The 21,757-nt window shown below is 42.7% G+C and overlaps 1 protein-coding gene across 1 annotated transcript; it reads right to left on the bottom strand.

The window, feature by feature from the left end:
- Positions 1–137: 137 nt before the first annotated feature.
- On the bottom strand, positions 138–12,591 carry LOC135712627 (uncharacterized). Its single transcript, XM_065235580.1, has 2 exons — positions 11,345–12,591; positions 138–599 (listed from the first exon to the last, which is right to left on the bottom strand). The coding sequence occupies exons 1-2, from the start codon at positions 12,519–12,521 to the stop codon at positions 154–156; spliced, it is 1,623 nt and encodes a 540-aa protein (XP_065091652.1). The 5' UTR covers positions 12,522–12,591; the 3' UTR covers positions 138–153.
- Between the last annotated feature and the right edge of the window lie 9,166 nt (positions 12,592–21,757).

The raw sequence follows: 21,757 nt of genomic DNA, 5'->3' as shown, positions 1-21,757 counted from the left end.
AATCCATGAGAGTTACAATTTGCTGCCCCGTTAGGAAATCACCAGGAAAATAGGAAAGACTTTCGCGTATATTTCTATATTAACATTTTAACACTACACATTCTAGTTGGATATTAGAATTACAAATAATTACTTTGCTCGTTCGACGACAGCTCACAGCCGGTGGCTCACGTGGTGCTCGTAGTGCACGACCCGTTCCCCATCCAGCCAGGGATCCAACGCGGAAGAATCGTCCACGTGGCTCTTGATCGAAACGGTCCGCTTGACCGTCTGCCGTTCGTGTCCTTTGTTGCTGGCCGCCGTCACAGCTTGCTCGCCACTTTCGTCGTTCGGATCGTTTGCCGCCACCAACTTGCCCGACTGCTTCCTCAGCTTCGGTGAAGTGGGTTTCTTCTCCGGTTGGACCTTCTTGCGGCGCGGTTTCTTGGTTGGTTTGGAGTCCGAAGGCTGCTGGGTCGCTGGGGCCGGGGATGCCACCGGTGATGATGACGGAAGTACACGGGAGGAAACCTGGCGCGATTCTGAAAGGTACATGCATTCCTCGTGTTTAACGCCGTCCTTGTCGGTGCACGTGTAGCAGGTTAGTTCGTTTTTCTTACCTTTTGGGAGGGCAAAAGAAGATGAATTAGTGGCAGCGGAAAGGTGAACGCGTGTCGCTTTATTTATAGTCTGGCGGATAGAATTTCGATCTATCAAAAAGCGGAACCAATTCAATATATTGTAGACCAACAATTGAAAAGGTACTATCAACTTTTTATAAACAAAACGTTGATTTTCTTCCCTCGCCAATTACCAGCATCATCGGATAGGGGAAACTTTCCCCAACCCAAAGATGGCGTTAGTTTGCGTAGGCAAGCCTTGAGTCACGTGAAAACGGTTTCCGAAGTTTTGTTCGCAATAGCTGATGTGCTCTTTTCTGTTGTTGGTAGTTGTAAAACGTAAAATAAAGTCTGTGTTCCTAGGCAATTTCTTGTACTTCTACCAGCCCAGTGGCAGGCGCGTAGGCAACATGTTATACTGTGACAGCGGGCCCAGCACAGCAAAATAAACGATTTGAGCCCGGGACATGCTGCCTACTGTCAAACGCTGCTGTTGGTGTAGGCCTTGTCACTGGCGTGACTTCTACAGACTTCTCTGTACTATTTTCAGACTTTCCACGAAGCTCTGCAGGCTAAACACAACTATCGGTACATCGTACAATCCCCCTTATTCTGCGAGTCACGTGACTCTCTGTCACCGGTGAGGTGACAACTGTCACCTCGTGTGAGGTGACTCTCCGTGCGAATCAAATGGAGAGTCACCTCACCGGTGAGAGAGAGTCACGTGACTCGCTGAATAGGGGGGAATACCTCGTTGAGCCTGTAGAACGCCAAGAGCTGAATTTCAGGATGATTTGGGTAGGGGGAGGCAAGTATGCCACCGATTCAACACATTGTAGTTTCATTTTTATACCCATGATCTTGACTTTTTTACCTAGGGGATGAGTACTTAAGGGGGTTTGATTTTGATAAGTTCTTTAGTGGGAATGACACTGATGAAGACTGCACATTGTAGTCGAAATACGTATCTGTCATGGATACCAAAATTAATTAAGTGGAATTAAATGGAAGATAAACCCTTTTGCTGTTTTATTTAGCATTCCGCTAACAACCCAATTTCATTACTTCATTAGTTCAGATAGGCTAGACATGACAGGTTTTTAGTGAGAGAATCTACCATATGGTGTCCGTTACCTAACGATCCTGCGCACCTCCAGGGGTGCAAAGGGCCTTTGTGAAAGATTTCCATCCTGGGCGATTACTAGCTTTGGCCTTGACCTGTGCCCAAGTCAAATTTCGGTCAACATTCTTAATTTCACTGTTTAGGCTCCGCCGCCACGAGCCCCTGGGTCTGCCTCTGCTGCGATGTCCTGCTGGATTCCAGTCCAGTGCATGCTTGTAGATTTCGTTTCCGCTCCGTCGTAGTGTGTGGCCGAGCCACCTCCACTTCCGTTCACGAATTTCTGTCTCTATCGGCTTCTGATGGCACAAACAATGAAGCTCGAAATTTGAGATCCAATTGTGGGGCCACCAGGCACGAATTGATTGATAAACACCTGCAGCTTCTAAGTGTTCTCCGTTGATACACACCATGTTTCACTGGCGAATAACCAACAATCAATACGAAACTATCGATTTTAAATTGGCTTACTATTTGACTAGCACTAGCCTATTGGTCCCAAGCAAATCGATTAACGTACCCCATTATAGTCGAAATTCTAGTACTACACTATGTTTGTTTTGATTCGCTATGAAAGGTTGACAGATAAAATGAGGGGTTAGTGGATTTTCCTATGTTTCGAGGGGTGAATCGATTAGGTTGGGACCGAAGATAGTACCAGAGTTGAGCCAAAAAGTTGAGCACGTTTCTTCGGGACCTACTAGTCTTAGAGTTACCTCTATGGTATAACAGCAGAGACTTCACGTTCGAGTTTAAAATTCGGACTTTGGTGCTTCGACTGATCTGATCCGCTTTCCATACATTTCGCAAACTGACAAAAGCAGCCCTCGCCTTCTTAATCCGTGCACCTATGTCGCTCTTGGTGCTGCCGTTCGATGCTATCTGGCTGCCAAGATATTGGAAGCTTTCGACTTTCCCCACTGCCTGCCCAGCTACCGTGAAATTGGAACGGTGTTCCGTGTTGACATCCAACGATTTGGTCTTGTTGACGTTGATGGTTAGACCTGCTTCAGACGAGCGTTCTACAAGGTCGTCGAGCTTACTCTGCATGTCAGAGCGCCGTTGTGCTAATAACGCAACATCATCAGCCAAATCGAAGTCGTTGAGATGCTCCATGGTAATAGCATAGAGGTAACTCTAAGACCAGAAGGTCCCGAAGAAACTAGCTCAACTTTTTGGCTCAGCTCTGGTACTGTCTTCGGTCCCCAGCTAATCGATTCACCCCTCGAAACATAGGAAAGTCCACTAACCCCTCATTTTATCTGTCAAACTTTCATAGCGAATCAAAACAAACATTGTGTAGTACTAGAATTTCGACCAAAATGGGGTACGTTAATCGTTTGCTTGGGACCAATAGACTAGTCAAGTGGTGAGCCAATTTAAAAACGTTAGTTTCGTATTGATTGTTGGTAATAGGCTGCCACAGCAACCCACGGTTCGGTACACGGTCAACGGCTCCAACCATGATCTCGTCGATTACGATGATAAACAGTAGCGGTGATAATATACATCCTTGCCTCACACCCGCGATTACCCGAATCGGGTCAGACAAGACAAAGCTCCGTTGTGCAGCACTCTACATGAGAAAGCCTCGTACTGCGCTTCGATGAGGTTGACGATCTTATCAGGGACTCCCTTGCGCCTCAGAGCGCCCCACAAGTTTTCGTGGTTTAGTCGGTCGAAAGCTTTTTCGTAGTCAATGAATACCAAGTACAGGGACTCTTGGAACTCATTGACCTGCTCCAAGATGATGCGGAGCGTGACAATATGGTCCACACAGGATCTTCCAGCACGGAATCCTGCCTGCTGTCGTCGGAGAGTCGCGTCGATCTTCTCCTGTATCCGATTGAGGATAACTTTACACAGAACTTTGAGAACAATACACAGTAACATCGTAACATGATGCCTCGCCAGTTGTCGCATACAGGATCCCTCATCTTGGGGACTTTTACCAACAATCAATACGAAACTAACGATTTTTAATTGGCTCACTACTTGACTAGCCTATTGGTCCCAAGCAAACGATTAACGTACCCCATTCTAGTCGAAATTCTAGTACTAAGCAATGTTTGTTTTGATTCGCTATGAAAGTTTGACAGATAAAATGAGGGGTTATTGGTTTTTCCTATGTTTCGAGGGGTGAATCGATTAGCTTGGAACCGAAGAGAGTACCAGAGCTGAGCCAAAAAGTTGAGCACGTTATTTCGGGACCTTCTAGTCTTAGAGTTAATTCTATGCTTTTACCAAGACGCCCTGCATCCAGTCGGCCGGAAAAGTCGCGGTGTTCCAGAGTTGATGCAACAATTGTGAGGATAGCATGGTGTCAGCTTTGAGCATCTCTGCAGATATGCGATCGACCCCCGGGGCTTTTTTGGACTTCATACTTCGGATGGCTGCTTCTATCTCCTGCAATGATGGAGCTTCAGTGTTGACGCGAGTAACGCGCCTCACCCTTGGTGGATCATGCCGAGAGGTTAAAGGTTGGTTGACCGTTGAAACTCCGAGAAGTTGTTCAAAGTGCTAAACCAACGTTTCAACTGGTCAGTGGGGTCGGTGAGCAACTGTCCAGTCGCGTCTTTCACAGACATCCTTGGGTTCATCCTTGCCCCGCTCATGCGTCGTAAAACATCATAGAGGAGGCGGATATCGCCAGTTGCTGCGGCTTTCTCCCCTTCATCAGCCAGGGAGTCCACCCTCGTTCGCTTGTCCCGTATACAGGAACGCTTAACTTCCCCCTCTAGAGCCGAATACCGCTGACGGGCCTCGTTCTTGGCTCCTCGGGTCCTTGTTCGCTCTATCGCGGCTTTTGCTTCTCTCCGCTCCTCGATCTTCCTCCAGGTTTCATCGGTGATCTACTCCTTCCTCTGAGTGCGCAGCTCACCCAGGTTGTTCTCGCTTGTTCCAATAAAGGCATTCTTGATGCTCGTCCACTGTTCTTCTACACTCAAAAATATTATTAAACACAGAATGTATAAAATTTATACATTTTTCGATTAGAGGCTTTTTATATAAAAAGTAATCTAATGTTGATTTTCATTTTATACTAAATATTAATACTAGCAGCTGTGCTTTGCTGAATTGCCGGAGACCATCATCATTCCAAACAAGAAAGAACAAGGAAGAAAATGTTCTGGACTATTGGAAATAAGAAAATGTCTTTTAGACCTTCTGAATCAATCCAAAGAAGTTAAGGTGAGTAGATTTAAGCCCTGCTTTAAGCTTTTAGCTAAATATCTGGATGCAACTTTCGATTTTACAATTGTGCAATTTATAAACCATTAAATGGAAATTTTCTATTTTCGAAATAGATAAACCAGAGCGGGTTGTCTTGTTACGCCATATTCAACCGGAACGGCGAGGGATATTATGATCCGATATGTCCACCAGCAAAGGCACCATGTGTAGCGCCGGTTCGGTTGGGATTGTCATGGGCTGCAAACCAATAAGAACGTTATGGCCTAGATGCTGAAAATCTGCAGCCCGGATGTACATCAATGCGTACAACGAGTACCGGAAGATTGTGATGCGACATGTTAACAAATGGGAAGAGATTGTTGGCATAATGAGACGATAAATTGATTTCACGACTAAATCCTTCACTGCAACGTGTTCCGGAAGTGTTTGGTTCCTGGATTTCTTAGCAGATCTCCTGTTGTAATATATTGTATCGTTTTTCAAACATGTAATAAAGATAACTGGTTGAAGAAATGCGATATTTGAAAAACAAACAAAAACACTCAAAATCAATATCGTCCCCATTCAGATTAAACAGCGTAAGCATAAATGCAAACTATACAAATTACACATAACAAGGATTTATACTTGCCTTCGTATAAAGCATTTTTATACTAAGTGTGTTTTCTCTCTCTTTATACCAAGCTATGCGTCGGTCAGGAGAGTTGCAATTTAGCGTAACTTTTAATCTATTTAGATTTGAAAATATTGTGAGTGTACGCTGCCACCTTCCGGAATATTAGCTGCGCGAGCCTCGAGTTCTTCGACGAACGATCTCTTCACATCTGGATCTTTCAGTCGGCATGTGTTGAATCGCCGCCCGAGTCTCTCCTCCCGCCGTTGAACCCGCGCAATGCGTAGGCGGATCTCATCGACCAGAAGATGATGGTCAGACGGGTTGTCAGCGCTGCGTTTATTCCGAACATCAAGAAGGCTCCGTCTCCATTTTCGGCTGATGCAGATGTGGTCGATTTGGTTCTCTGTATATCCATCACGGGAGACCCATGTGACTTTATGCACTGGGCGATGGGGGAAGAGCGAACCCCCGATCACCATGTCAAGACCATGGCGTCCCACCATAGAGGTAACTCTAAGACTAGTAGGTCCCGAAGAAACGTGCTCAACTTTTTGGCTCAGCTCTGGTACTCTCTTCGGTCCCAAGCTAATCGATTCACCCCTCGAAACATAGGAAAATCCACTAACCCCTCATTTTATCTGTCAAACTTTCATAGCGAATCAAAACAAACATAGTGTAGTACTGGAATTTATACTAGAGTGAGGTACGTTAATCGATTTGCTTGGGACCAATAGGCTAGTCAAGCAGTGAGCCAACTTAAAATCGTTAGTTTCGTATTGATTGTTGGTCCCACCATGGCGCTCATAGTCCCAGTTGTCGGAGTGGATCTTCGCATTGAAGTCGCCTTTGTAGATCTTAATATCACCTCTCGAAGTCTTATCCACGACAGCATTCAGTTAACTGTAAAAGTTCTCTTTGTCCTGCAATTCGGCATCATCGGTTGGCGCATAACATTGGATTATGGTAAGGTTTCGAACCCGTGTTCTGAATCTGGCAACGATTATTCTCTCATTGATATGTTCCCAGTTGATGAACGCAGCCTGTGCTTGGGCGCTAAGCAGAAAGCCAACTCCGCGATGTCGCGGAGCGTTTTCACGTCGAATACCAGAATATAAAAGTACCTGTCGGCCAGCGGACTTCACTAAGTCCCAGGATTTCTAGCTTCATACGGCGGGCCTCACTGGCGAGTTGTGCCAGTTTACCCTGTTGGGCTAGCGTCAGTACATTCCATGTTCCAATTCTTGTCCGTTGTTTAGCGCTAAAAGTCGTTGCCATAAAATCAGTTCGTAATCTTTCACTATTGGTTTCTGTAACAATTTGAAGGTTTCGGAGACAGTAGGTGGTTGGCCTTAGCTCTCCTATCCACCGTGATGGGACTGCCTTTTTCGGTATAGCTTTCGGGGAGAAGCATTTCGTATTCAGCCGCTGGATGCCAGTCAGCCCAACCGGTGGAAACTAAAGATTTTAAATTGGCTCACTACTTGACTAGCCTATTGGTCCCAAGTAAATCGATTAAGGTTCAATTTACTTTGAAAGAATTGATAAAAATTCTAAAGCAGTTTTTTTCGACGCATTATTTTAGATTGTAAAAAACTCGCGTCATTTTACGTAAAATATCAAAAGGAATCGAATAGTGCGAGCTTTTTGCAATCTTAAATAATGCGTCGGAAAAAACTGCTTTTGAAATTTTCCAAAAAGCATCAAAGTAAATTGAACCTTAACGTATCCCATTCTAGTCGAAATTCTAGTACTACACAATGTTTGTGTTGATTTGCTATGAAAATTTGACAGATGAAATGAGGGGTTCGTGGATTTTCCTATGTTTCGAGGGGTGCATCGATTAGCTTGGGACCGAAGATAGTACCAGAGCTGTGCCAACAAGTGGAGCACGTTTCTTCGGGACCTACTAGTCTTAGAGTTACCTCTATGGTCAGACGCTGTTTGAGCCGCACCTAACATGGAGAACAGGCGCTCTGGTTTTGTAAGCCACATCCTCCGAAAAGAATGCAGCTCCCCTTCCCTGTCAGCATACGACTAAAGTTGCCACCGGGGTTGGTTACCCGATCTTCCCTAAGGTTACTCGTACCCCAGCCGGCGCCGCGGTTAGGAACACGCAGGCAAAAGAACGTAAGAATTCCATAAGATACACTTGTGAATTTTAGCCACAAGAAATGAGTGTGAATTTCATTGACTTGCCTTATGAAAAATAATGTTGACAAAAAAATAATAAATCGAAGCAGACTGGAACCGGAAAATGGACGTAGAGGTTAGGTGGCCCGTGTGTTGACCACTCGCCTCTCAACGCTTAGGTAAATGAAATGGTTAAAGGCGTATAAGAGCTACCTCATGTTACCCGAAAATCAACCATAAGTCACGCTTATGAAATTCATATATGTTGTTCATAAGTCGATCCTTATGAAATTCTTAGGTCTATTTGCCTCAGTGAAGGGATAGGAGTTACTGGGCAAGAGGCTAAGGACCACTTTCACTTGCGTGAGGGGTCTATTTTATAACCTTCAGGTACGCGAAGTACTACCAACAATCAATACGGAACTAACGATTTTAAATTGGCTCACTACTTGACTAGCCTATTGGTCCCAAGCAAACGATTAACGTACCCTATTCTAGTTGAAATTCTATTACTACACTATGTTTGTTTTGATTCGCTATGAAAGTTTGACAGATAACATCAGGGGTGTGTGGATTCATGCAGAACATGCAGGGGTGAGTGAAATAGCTTGGGACTGCTTGGGACCGTTGTTCTGGTACTGAGTGAGCCAAAAATAATAATGATTTTCTTCGGGACCCAGTGGTCTTAGAGTTACCTCTATGATGGTACTACGCATTATCCCAGTCATGAGGGAAAATGTTGGGAACAAATCTAGATAAACATTTCAAAAGGTCCTATCTGCATTGATCGATTCTCTTCATCGACTTTCTCTTTCGTCAATAAGGGAAGGTCTATTAATTATGTCACGCAAATTTGGCCCATTTTCAACCCCCACCCCTCCCCCTTTGTCACATTTTTTATATGGACCTTAATTGTTTTTGTAAGGCTCGTCAGTTTCCAAACCCCCCCCCCCCCCCTCCCCCTTAAAAGTGTGACATAATTAATGGACGATCCCTAACTCAGCTGCAAAACCTTTCCCTGTTGTATTTGACGTTTTGGACGCTAGATAAGAACCTTCTTTATCAAACTATGTGGTAGAATTAGTGCGAAATCCGTTTTCATAGCAGTGGTTATGAAAAGAGAAAGTCGATGAAGAGAATCGATCAAAACAGATAGGGCCATTTGAAATGTTCATCGAGAAATGGTTGCTTCGCTTATGTGGTGTTTACATCTGTGCGGAGATTGAGATTTCAGGAGCGGAAGCGGAACGGCAGCGGAAAAGCCCGATCTGATAGGTCTATTCTGCGCGGCGTGTGAGGTGATGGTGAAGTGACAATTGTCACCTCGGGTGAGGTGACTCTCCATTTGATTTGCATGGAGACTCACCTCATCCGAGGTGACAATTATCACTTCACTGTCACCTCACCTCACCCGCCGCGCAGAATAGGACTATGAGTAAGCCTACTTGTCGGATTTAATGCATGTTAGAACCAAATCGACTTCGGTTAGGCATCTTGATGTCATTTGTGACAACTGTCAAAATTTCCGTTCCGCTTTCGGCCACATTGCGTTTGGGCCTTAAGCGTGACTGCCTCTCACCCTAAAGAGCCCTAAAATCTCTGATCGTAGGGGAAGTAAAGCCGTTGGTCCCCGGTCCATGAGTTGATGGGTCGATAGGTAGGGTCCAGGTGTGGGAGCTGCCTCTCTGGCGTCGGTACTCAGGCTGTGCTCCATTTGGTGAATTTTCACTTGAATTTGACAGATGGAAAATTTTCAAATAAACCTGCTATTCTACCAGACTTATTTCTGACAGACAAGGAATCAATTTTGACAAACACCTTATCCAAAATCATATGATACAAAAAGAGAGATTTTCGAACATAATAATTTATTTTCGAAGTGTAATACCAACCGGTGGAAACTAAAGATTTCAAATTGGCTCACTTCTTGACTAGCCTATTGGTTCCAAGTACATCTATAAGCGTATCCCATTATAGTCGAAATTCTAGTACTACACAATGTTTGTTTTGATTCTTTATGAAAGTTTGACAGATAAAATGAGGGGCTCGTGGATTTTCCCATGTTTCGAGGGGTGCATCGATTAGCTTGGGACCGAAGAGAGTACCAGCGCTTAGTCAAAAAGTTGAGCACGTTTCTTCGGGACCTTCTGGTCTTAGAGTTACCTCGACGAAGTAGTGCTCTACCCTATTTATTGATTCATAAAATTAACTGCTCCTGAATAGGGTTGTTATCGTTAACCGTCGATAACGTCTGCAATGGTGAATTTGCATTTTAGACGTTAATAGATGTGATCGACGTTTATTGATTAACAACCCTGCTGATTATTACCATTACTTTCCAACAATTCGACAGTGAGCAAGCATATTTGCGTATACGCGATGATCGATTCTCTTCATCGATTTTCTTTTTGCATTGCTACAGCTAAGCGAAACAATTTTATAGAATTTGTTCAATGCAGAGTTGTAATAGGTTGTATTGTCTATTAAAAGCAACAGCAAACGCACCGACAAACGTTAGTCGTTAATTCTAGCGAGTTTTAACAAAAGATAAAATCGACGAAGGGAGTCGATCATCGCGTTTACGCCCTTATGCATGCTCACTGTCGAATTGTTCTTTGGATTATGAATGTAAAAAAATTTAACACATTGTATTTTAAATTATTGTTTCTTGTTTTGACTTATGTTACCATTGTAATCATTGAGTCCTGGCGTCTAAACGGGATTATCTGGTGATTTCCAGATTTTCTGTTTTAACTCTTTAGGTAGAAGCATACCTCACACACGTGGTATCTACGTGAAGTACTATTTGGTCTTGTCATTATTAATGAAAATCTTCACGATATGGAACGACATCCCTGGTGAAGTCGAAACGAAGCGTTTTTCGTATGAACGCTTGTATGATCGTTTCGACTTGGTTCTATAATGTGACCCCAGTTAACAGGGAGAAAGTGATTCAGAGAATGACGAGCACCGCAATATCTTACATCGGAACAGGGTTGCTTCCACTCATTTGCTATAAAAAATATTTTTCAGAATTATCAAATCATTAAATCTTATAATGATATTTTACAGGTTACAAGAAGCAGTTGTAAAGTATATGTTGATGGTACTTGTCTAATTTTGAGTCGATTTACAAACAACGGAGCTACCGAAACATAGCCATTTTATGCTTGCATCACAACCTCATCAACAATCAATACGAAACTATCGATTTTAAATTGACTCACTACCCAAGCAAATCAATTAACGTATCCCATTCTAGTATAAATTCCAGTACTACACTATGTTTTTACCATGAAAGTTTGACAGATAAAATGAGGGGTTATTGGATTTTCCTATGTTTCGAGGGGTGAATCGATAAGCTTGGGACCGAAGAGAGTACCAGAGCTGAGCAAAAAAGTTGAGCAAGTTATTTCGGGACATTCTAGTCCTAGTGTTACCTCTATGCTACTAGTCTTAAGCTGGGCTTAGACAGGGCAAGTCAGTTGAATTCGTTGAATTCAACTGACTTGAACGCGAATTGAACGTGTAAACCATGCAATTCAACTGACTTGATCAACTCACTTGAAATGAAAAAAGTTGAACCAGGCTCAACTTTTCAAGCCAATTGAATTCAACTGACTTGATCAATTGACTTGCCCTGTTTAAACCCAGCTTTAGAGTCTCTATGACCTCATTTCTTACCTTTCTTACAGTTGGACCAATCGCGCGATTCGAAATCGGCCAGCACCTTCGCCACCTGGTCCTTGTCCCGATAGCTCAGCACATAAACATCGTCACTGTTGGCCGGTGCCTGTTGTTGAATCTTCTGACTACGACCAACCGATCCGTGCGAGGGCGCCGCCGAGGCCGGGAAGAAATGTGTGTAAAAGTCGTAATACGTCGGTTGAATGGTCTGAACCGGACCTGCCGCCGCTGGTCGCTGTTTGTTTGATCGCATATCAACCGGCTGGTAGCGATATCCACCACCGTTGATTGCCGCCTGTCCTGGTTTGACGTGAACTACGGATTTCTTCGTCGGTATAACTTTCGGCTTCTGCTGCGGCAAATTGGAAATGTTCTCCGCCCGAGTTCGTTGCTTCACAGTGGCAACTGGAGCTTTGGTAGTTTCCTCAATCTCATCTTCACCGTCGTCGTCGTCGTCGTCGTCGCCTTCAACATCGGCTTCGTCTTCCTCTTTCTCCGGTTCCTTCTCGTGATCCCTACTGTTGTAGTTCTTCTGCTTCACGTAGGCAAATTTCTTATGGTGAGGAACTGTGGCGTAAGCACATGACTCCGATGTGGTATCCGTCGCTGGATCTCGACACACGTGGCACAACATCCCATCCTGTTCGAAGGCTTTGCAGTTTTTCGGATCCTTCGCCAGTTGCCGACTTTGTGCCTCCGACTCTTGCTTGATCCTCTCGTAGTCATCCGATGGAGAATAGTCAAACCTATACTGGTAACCCGCCCCATCGCCCTTCGCGTCGTCCTCCTTCCGCTGCTGGTCACGATCCTGGAAGTGACGGCTCACGAACCGTTCGTACCGGTCTACGTAGTCGTCCGGACCCTCCCCATCTTCACCGGAGTGCTCTTCACTAGAGGCAGCGGCAGCTTTGCGCTTACTCCGGGCCACTTCCACTTCACTGGGATCGACGTAGGACGAATGTTTGGCAAAGTTGGGCGTAGCTGCAATGAAATCCAACGCACCTAGATTTAAATCCGACGGGAAGTATTCATGGTCGTTGAAGGCCTTTTCGTATGAACTGAAAAATTCCGTATCTTCATCGCCGAAATCGAACACCCGAAAGTCCGCGTCACTTGCCCGGACCACTGACGCCACTAGCACCACCACCGTCAGGTGGACCATCAATTGATTCATAATTTATTCTTATTCTGCAAGGGTCTTTTCACTATTTCAAAAGCGATCAACACTGTACTTCCATGGTCGAATTTTCACACCGAACTAGATCTCTGAAACCGGCCCGGTGGCACTTTTATACGGAGGAAACTGCAGATCCCACTGGGCCACCGAGTGACTCCAATTTAAGGTTTTGAATAATAACAACAGTAACATACCCGTGCAGCGCTGGACCCTCTCCCTAAAGCGCATGCAGATCGGATCGAGTTTGGGGTCTGGCTCCGTCGTCGTCTGGTGATCTGTTTGGCCAATGATGCGTAAAATCCGCGCGCGAGCTGATGGCTGGTGGTCGCACTTATTTTATTTTTTTTGTTTTGCATATTACCTACTATTATCGTTAAGGGTATAGACTTTTATTTCTGTTATTGATGCTGATCAATTGCATTCGATTCGATAGCGAGCGAATTGATTGTGTTGGTAGGTACGGGTGTTTTCGCAACTTCTCGGTTGATTTGAATCACTTTTGTTTTTTTTTCATTTATTATAATAGTCATCGACACCTTTCCTACGGACAGTTTTGCAGTGTATGCAACAGCGAGTTGGATTTTCAACCGGTTCAATGACCCGTGTGGATCTGAGTTAGATCATACTATTTGCGGGCTGTGAATTGTTTCAACTGTTTTGTGGGTTATGGAAGTAAGTAAGGCAATTGTGAATTGGTGCCACACATTAGGTAGGGTATACTGCGTTTAGTTTTAAAATCTTTGTTTCATACACCAAGGTATTCAAGAGAACTCCCAAAAGCGCCTAATGCATGGCCCGTTGAGTTGGAAGAGTTGGTCTAAGATGCTATGCAATGTACAAATTTGTTGAGTATAAGAAGCACATTAGAAATTTCCTAAACTCATGGGATATCCAGGGTGGGAAAACCTGGAAAATCAGGGAATTTATTTTTGCAACTAGAAAATCAGGAAATCTCAGGGAATTTAATTAAAATTCAGGGAAATATTTCTTAATCACAGAAACTTTTTAATAAATACGGCTAATTTTGCTAGTTTTACAACTTTTTTGCTGGGTGTAGCTTGAGGATGGTTGTTCAGTTAAAATTTGAAATAGAGTTGTGAACTTGTGGTTTTTCAATGCTTGATGTAGCATTTTTGCAACTTGAGCAAGAATTACTGCAAGTTGAACTGAGAACTTGAGGGTTGATAAAAAAAAATCCACTTCCGTAGACGCTAGGCGTTGTTAGCTGTTAATGAAACGTGCTCAACTTTGTACACTCTTCGGTCCAAAGTTAATCGATGCACCCCTCGAAACATAGGAAAATCCACAAACCCCTCATTTTATCGGTCAAACTTACATAGCGAATCAATACAAACATTGTGTAGTACTAGAATTGAGGGTACGCTAATCGATTTGCTTGGGACCAATAGGCTAGTCAAGTAGTGTGCCAATTTTAAATCGTTAGTTTCCACCGGTAGCACTTTTAAGATTGAATAATGATACAAAGATACGTCGACAAGCATCTTCTTGACAGCATAGAGTGACTTTATTGAGTCTAGGTCTGCATTGTAGACCTGGTTAGCTCGGGAAATTAACTTCTCAGTGAAGTTATAGTATTGTGATGATGCTGCTACCGCAATTAAGATTGAATTAACTTACAAATGTTGGAGGTAAAAGCACTGTTTTTTATGATTTTCCACCGGAGAAAACCACCCGTGAATTACCGTTTGGTTAATAATTTTCTTGCGGACCTGTGTCTAAAAATGTGCTCAAAGCAAAACAAAACAATGGGGTTAAAGGCAAGTGTGCAGGGTGACCAGTAAGCCGGGAGATCGGGAAAATCACGAAACAGCCGGGAATTTAAAGTCATCGAGAAAAAAAACGCGAAAATCTCGTGAAATTCGACGACAAATCAATAAAATAAATAGGTACTTCGTCCTCTCTTCAAAGCAAAAACAAGATTTCAAGACCCTTGAAATGAACTAAATTTTCAGAATACTTTGAAGAACTATTAAGAGAATTTGCACTTTTTGTGATTTATTTTTCGTCAGAGTAAACGGCAACCCGATTTTTTGCGTTAGCATCGGATGACTGTCATTCAGAAGTGAAAATTTTCATGTCGATAACGGAGCTTCTGAGAGACAAAAACAATTATAGAAACTGAAAAATGTTCAAACAAGTGTGCTTGGTATAAATTATAAATACCACAATGTACTAAATAAAGCGAAGTCATGTTTTCCATATAACATTACTAAAATATGGTCAGTGATATTGCAATACTGGATGTGGCAACAATAATGTTTATTTATACGTTGCTTGTTTGGTACCAGCGTTGCCAGATATACCAATTTATCGGTATTTATACCGATTTCCGAACTAGATACCGATATACAGATAAGGTTCCTCAGAATACCGATTTTTGAGGTGTTATACCGAGGTATACCGATTTTTTTAAATAATCAAAATCAAAATTTTTATGTGAGACTTATATCTTTTTGAATATCTCAAATTTTTTGAGTCTTTAAAGTTCTATCAGTTCATTTTCAAAAATGTCTTATGTATACTCTCTCGATTAATGTTTCAATTTCCCCACCGTTTTTAGCTACCAATGAATCGATAAACAGTCGATGGCTCTTTCCGGTAATTCCGGGGGAATCGGGAAATACGTTTTAAACGTTATTTAACTTCCTGGATTTTCTTCCAACTTTCCCCTGAAATTTTCTATTTACGATTCCTCTCGGAAACTTACTTCGACTTCCCTGGAAAGCTTCTTCAGTCTTCGTTCGAATGATTCTTCCCGGAACTTCAGGGATGCTTCTGGATTTTGATTGCGGATCCACACTAGCTGCAGGAACTTTTAAAAAGTTCTGAAACTTCAGAAAAGTCCAGACTTTTGAGTAAGTTTCGATAAATTAAAGAATGTAACTTCTGTTAAAATTCTAAAACCCGGTCCAGCGAACTCCAGTGCACTTAAGGAAACATCATAAATATTTTGGATACTTCACAAGTTCAAAGAACTTCTGGAAAATTTAATGGTTTTCAGGACAGTTCCATTAGTTTCAGGAGAATTGAGAGAACTTTAGGAAGCTCCGAGAACATCAGGACAATCATGGCAGTGTCGATAACTTTTAAAAATTAGAAAAATCGGGAAGATCAGAGAACTTCAATGCTGAAACCTTCAAAGTTGATTAGAGATATTCCGATAGTCTCATTATAATCAGGGATTCAGGAATCTTCCAAAAATTTCAGGAATGTTCCAAAAACTTCAGGGGCATTTCGGGGTCTTCAGGGATCTTTTATGACTATTTGGAATATTTTCTGGATCATTAGAACATCCCCAAGAGCTCTTTCTTATGGAATTATTGTATCTTTCGACTGTTCTATTAGCACTCTGGCTTTCGACTTCCTCCAGAATATTTTCCAATCTATCTTAGGAAGTTTCTGCCAGTGTCTCCAGGAAGTTCAATAAAACTTCTCCGGGAAATTTCTTTCGTCTAGTTCTGGAATTTTGTCCAGTTGTTTTTTTTTACTTCTATAGGAAAGTTTTTCCGAGCTTCTTCTGGCTTCCCCTGGAAATGGCTACTTCTGGAATTTATTTCCGATTTCCGAAACTTTTCTGCTTTCCTTTGAATGTGAAATCCGATTTTTTTCTGAAAGTTTCTTTAAATTTTCGCCAGAAGTTTCTCAATTTATGTCTTGGAAGTTCCGCGGATGTTTTTCCGACTTATCTCAGAACTTTCCTCAAATTTCCTCCAGCGGAGCTTCTATCTCTGGCTCTTGTTTTCAGCTTCCTCCAGAAGCTAATTCAAACATTCTACGGAGTTTTCTTCCGGAATTTTCCGATCATAGTCCAAAAGATAAAATGTTCGCTTTCAAAAATGCCAAAAATATATAATTAATTAAAATAGTAAATACCGATAAATACCGACTTTTTAAAACCTTTGATACCGATAAGCTTTAAAACATTATAGCAACGCTGTTTGGTGCCCCGCTTGATAGTTCGATTGATACTCTCACTCTTGGCGGGACTCTTATTATACCATTGACTCTGTTTACCTCGGTTAGTTTTCGCTTTTTGTTTGGTATTTCCAGACCCAGAAGCCATGGGAGGCTAGATCTTTTTAGCGGTTGGCATCACTCACAGAGCAACGCATTCCTTCAGCCAACTTCAGCGCCTCCTGATCACCGTTTACAGCTCCATAATTCTTGCTATGCTCAGATATAATCTGGATGTGGTATACTTATTGTTGCTCTTCCTATTCCACGACTTGTGGTTTTTTCTGATTGGGGTTCAGGCCTTATTAACATTCCGGATGAGTTGACCTCGCTACCATCCGACAAGCTGCGGGAGTATCTTGGAGCAGGAAGTCAGTAGAAACCTCGGTAGAAACGGCAGAAACACACCGCAGAAAATACCAGATGCTGAAACCTCCAGTGACGGCGCATGCAGCACAACAAAGCACCTACGCGAAACGAAAACAAAAACAGTCTTTGACAGATGCTGGTACCCAATCATAAGAATAGGATACGCCATAGAAGCAACAATCAATTCGAAACTAACGATATTAAATTGGCTCACTACTTGACTAGCCTATTGTCAATCTAGTCAATATTCTAGTACTACACTATGTTTGTTTTGATTTGCTATGAAAGTTTGACAGATAAAATGAGGGGTTCATGGGTTTTCTTATGTTTCGAGGGGTGCATCGATTATCTTTTTTTTATAATATCTTCATGTTTTATTGTCAGTTATATTAAAGTTACATACATTCTATAATAATTCTAAAGTTTTCGACGCTTACATCTGCAAAATTTGTATTAACTAAATAAAGGAACATTTTGCCTAACTGTTTAATCAAAGATTGTTTTGTTGCTCTTGTAAATGTTGAGAAGACTGGATACATAAACTTTTCTGGTTCCATGCGACAAAGCCTAGGGTCTAGATGAGCTAATAAAGACTTCTGATAGAACCAGACATTACGACTCCTTGTGCACTTGAAGATGCGATGAACGATAGTGTCAATTTCTCCTGGACATAAGGCACATAATGGGTCGATTGTTGGATTTTGGCGATGAAGAAGCTGGTTGTGGGGAATCCTCTCATGTATTATGAGATACCACGCTGACCGTTGCTCAGCTGGAAGCAGGCTGGAGTGAATGTTTTTAAAGACCGCTTTCCAGTTTATCTGCGAGTCGATGAAGATCGGTGGATCCGGAAGCAGCGAAAGGTAATGTTGGTACAAACCACTCGCCGTCAGGTTCTCCAAAAGATTGGAGGAGAGATATGACATTTCCTGCAATGCCAACCTAGCGTGCTGAAATTCTGCAGGGATACTTGGGACGTTCGGTGGATTACCAGATCCTTCCAGAAAATCGACTAGCAGTGTAAGTTGATCCAATGACTTTACCAATCGATTCAGTAGAAGAGCTTTTGATTTAAACGCTGGAGAGTGTAGGTTTAAACCACCACGGTTTTTGGGAAGCGTAAGATTTTGAAAGGAGATCTTGAACTGTTGAGGGTGCCCCATCCACAGGAACTTTCTCAGCTCAGTTATAATGCGAGCTTCGTAGTTTTTTGGCAAGTACACGATAGAGGCCGCGTACCACATTTTTGAGCACACATACGTGTTTAGTAGTGTCACTCTTAGAGTAAGCGGCAAGTTTCTGGGACTTTGTTCCCAAATCCGCTGTTTTATACCCGATAAGATCGAATTCCAGTTGAGATCTCTGGCAGTTCGGGTATTCTCGCAATAAAAGATACTTAGGATCTTGACGTGGTTCCAATTGAGAGCCACTCGGAAGCTTCAGTTAAGTTGATGTTGCCTATTATTAAACCCACAGTTTTGCTTCGGTTGAGAATTGCTCCTGCTTCTTCACCAAAGCTTGTGAACAGCTCAGAGACATGCACTAACATTTCTTCGTTTTCCAGGAACATCGAGATGTCATCTGCGTAAGCATTAATTATCACACCAGGAAAAGCTCGCCTTAATACGTCCAATAGAGGTTGCATATACAGTACAAAAAGTAACATTGACAAGGGATCTCCTTGACGGACCGAACGCTGGATGTGGATTTCGGGAGTTAGATGACCATTCACTAATATCCTCGAAAAAGAATTCTCCATGAACTTTTTGATGAGTTCTACTAGTGCCGGATTGAAATTCATTCTTAACATTGTTTGCTGAAGAAATGAATGATCAACGCGATCAAACGCGTGGTCCAGATCAAACGAAACTAGCAGCGCGTTCTGATGCCGGTGCTTCAATTCAGATATCCTATCCCAGATTTTTGTCGTTGCTTCGAAGATAGTTTTGGAGCCATTCGAACACTTCTGATCAGCGAAAAGCACCAGTGGAACAAGTTTTTCCATGCGTTGCTTCAGGATACTTGAAGTCAAAATTTAACAAAGAAATGGGACGAAAGGCGGACATATCTTTTTTGCTACCCCTGTTCCGTACAAGAACTAATGTACCTTCAAGAAAGTTTTTGGGAGCGTTACCTAACAAGGCGTCGTTTATGACAAGTGTGAATTCCCTCGAAATTATCCTCCAGCATTTCAGGTAAAATTCCTTGGGTAATCCGTCAATGCCTGGGGATTTTTTTTTGAGCAGCTCGATTTAATTGCAGCGAAGACCTCCTCCTCCTCAGCATTTCTCATGATCGATATGTTATCCTCGATATCATTTGGGATACTTCTAGTCGGCAAAAACCTCACAGTATTAGCAACAATCAATACGAAACTAACGATTTTAAATTGGCTCACTACTTGACTAGCCTATTGGTCCCAAGCAAACGATTAACGTATCCCATTCTAGTCGAAATTCTAGTACTACGCACTGTTTGTTTTGATTCGCTATGAAAGTTTGACAGATAAAATGAGGGGTTATTGGTTTTTCCTATGTTTCGAGGGGTGAATCGATTAGCTTGGGACCGAAGAGAGTACCAGAGCTGAGCCAAAAAGTTGAGCACGTTATTTCGGGACCTTCTAGTCTTAGAGTTACCTCTATGGTATTAGCATAGAGGTAACCAGGTAACTCTAAGACCACTGGGTCCCGAAGAAAATCATTATTATTTTTGGCTCACTCAGTACCAGAACAACGGTCCCAACCAGTCCCAAGCTATTTCACTCACCCCTGCATGTTCTGCATGAATCCACACACCCCTGATGTTATCTGTCAAACTTTCATAGCGAATCAAAACAAACATAGTGTAGTAATAGAATTTCAACTAGAATAGGGTACGTTAATCGTTTGCTTGGGACCAATAGGCTACTAAAGTGGTGAGCCAATTTAAAATCGTTAGTTTCGTATTGATTGTTGGTATTAGAGGTTTCACCAGCAGCATACAGTTGATTGAAGAAACGGGAGACTTCAGCATGAATTTCATTTATATCCATGGTAACGTTGCCATCTCGAAGTTCGAGCAAGTTAATGCTTGTTCGTGCTTTGCGTGTTGACCGCTCGTTTAGATGTAACAGACTTGTCTGCTCACCACCTATATAAGATGTATTGTTCCTTCGGAGCTTTGTTGAGAAATTTCGCTGTAGTTGAAGAATTTGTCCCTTGATGCGATTGATGTTCGAACGTTCGTGCGGATTTCCAGGAAGTCGATTAACCACGTGCGAAAGCTGAGTTTGATAAATTTCCATGGTTCCACGAAAATCGTTGAAGAGCAGCGATGTTTTCCATTTAAGAAAGGAAATCAGTTTCTGTTTACAAAAAGTGATCCACCAATCCATCCATGTTGAATAATGCCTTCTGTTTCGGACCCAGTATATCCATTTTCGTTCAAGTTCGGGGAATGCTTCAGGTTCGTCCAAAATTTTCGTAAAAAGACTCCACACACCTCTACCAGCTGATGTGCCAAGGTCCGGTAAAACTATCCGTACGATGTAAGCCTTGTGATCGGTGAAAGCAGTAGTGCAGAAGTAAGCATTCCTTAGCCATCCCCGCATGTGGTTGCGCCTACCAGAATCCTGTCCAATCGTGTCGCAGTTATGAATATTCTACTCGAGTTCCATTCAGATTTGTCCACATATCGGTGAGTTTCATTGAAGTCATCAATCGTTTCAACGTTGGACTCTGGTTACCGGAGCCGATTGCATCCCTTTCGTTCACCACGCAATTGAAGTCACCTCCAAATATTATATAATTAGATGCCCGTTGCAAGTAAAATGGCACGATGGAATTAAAGAAGCTTTCGCGGTTACTTCTGTTTTGTGAACCAGATAGAGCGTAAACATTAACAAAGGTGACGAAATCAAACGGGAATCTAGACTACGATGCACATTTTGGTATTGGAGCAGCTGCTTGACTGCAATTCCAGTTCCCCTTCGTCGCTCATCCACATTGAAAATCATGTCAAATCCAGGTAACTCCAACAGCATATTTTCCACCTCCTGCAGGAATATTACGTCAAGGTCAGCTGATCGTATAAATGTTCGCAAAGCAGCGAGTTTCGTGGGGTTTGTAATATTGTTTATATTGATGGCACAAATGTTGTAGCTTTTTAGATCCATTTTAATGATTTTTAGACCTGGAAGGCCTCTTGCTTTCGGTAGTCTTGGGTGATCCCGGTCGTTTGAATGCAGATTCCGAATGATGGTTACGGGTGCGTTGATTTTCATTGGAGATCTCTCGCTGGTCCCGGTTAGGTGACTTGAGAATTTTCTCACTCACATCAACCACTTCTTGGACGAGTTGAGATGACCGCTGTCCCGTTGGGGAGGCAGAGCAACAGCAGTAGCGGAGTGAGCAGTAACAGCAGCAACGAAATTATCAAAAACAACAGTAGCAGCAGCGGAGCACGTGTCCGCAGCAGTTTCGGTGGTGTGGAAAGCGGTTTTGGCTAGAGTGAGGACTGGCATTGGAATTTCGTCCTTGATCGAAACGAAACGTTCGCTTGGCGATATGTCCCTCGAAATACTTATTGCAGTTGTTGGATGTCCAGTTTCAATTGGTGCCTCCGGTGAATTCAGTATTTTTTCCCTCACGCAATGATTTTGCATATTCGGAGCACTTCATAGTCATACGTCACATAGTCACATACGACGGAATGGGTTTAGAAATGCGCATTCGAACTATTCTCACTCCATTAGGAACCTTGTTGAAAAGGTTCCTCCAGTGGTCATCTTTTATCGACAAAACCTCACCAAACTGCGTCATCTGTTCCGCGATAATATGGTTTGGCATATCAAACGGCAAATCATGCAGCTTAACATCCGTTGCTCCATCGGCAATGAAGAACGGAATACG

Source organism: Ochlerotatus camptorhynchus, unplaced genomic scaffold (assembly GCF_037179485.1).
Source record: "Ochlerotatus camptorhynchus isolate MF236.1 unplaced genomic scaffold, CSIRO-AGI_Acam_v1.1 ptg000498l, whole genome shotgun sequence".
NCBI classification, from domain to species: domain Eukaryota; kingdom Metazoa; phylum Arthropoda; class Insecta; order Diptera; family Culicidae; genus Ochlerotatus; species Ochlerotatus camptorhynchus.
The sequence above is the reverse complement of the archived record's forward strand: the minus strand, read 5'-3'. Positions and strand labels throughout refer to the sequence as shown.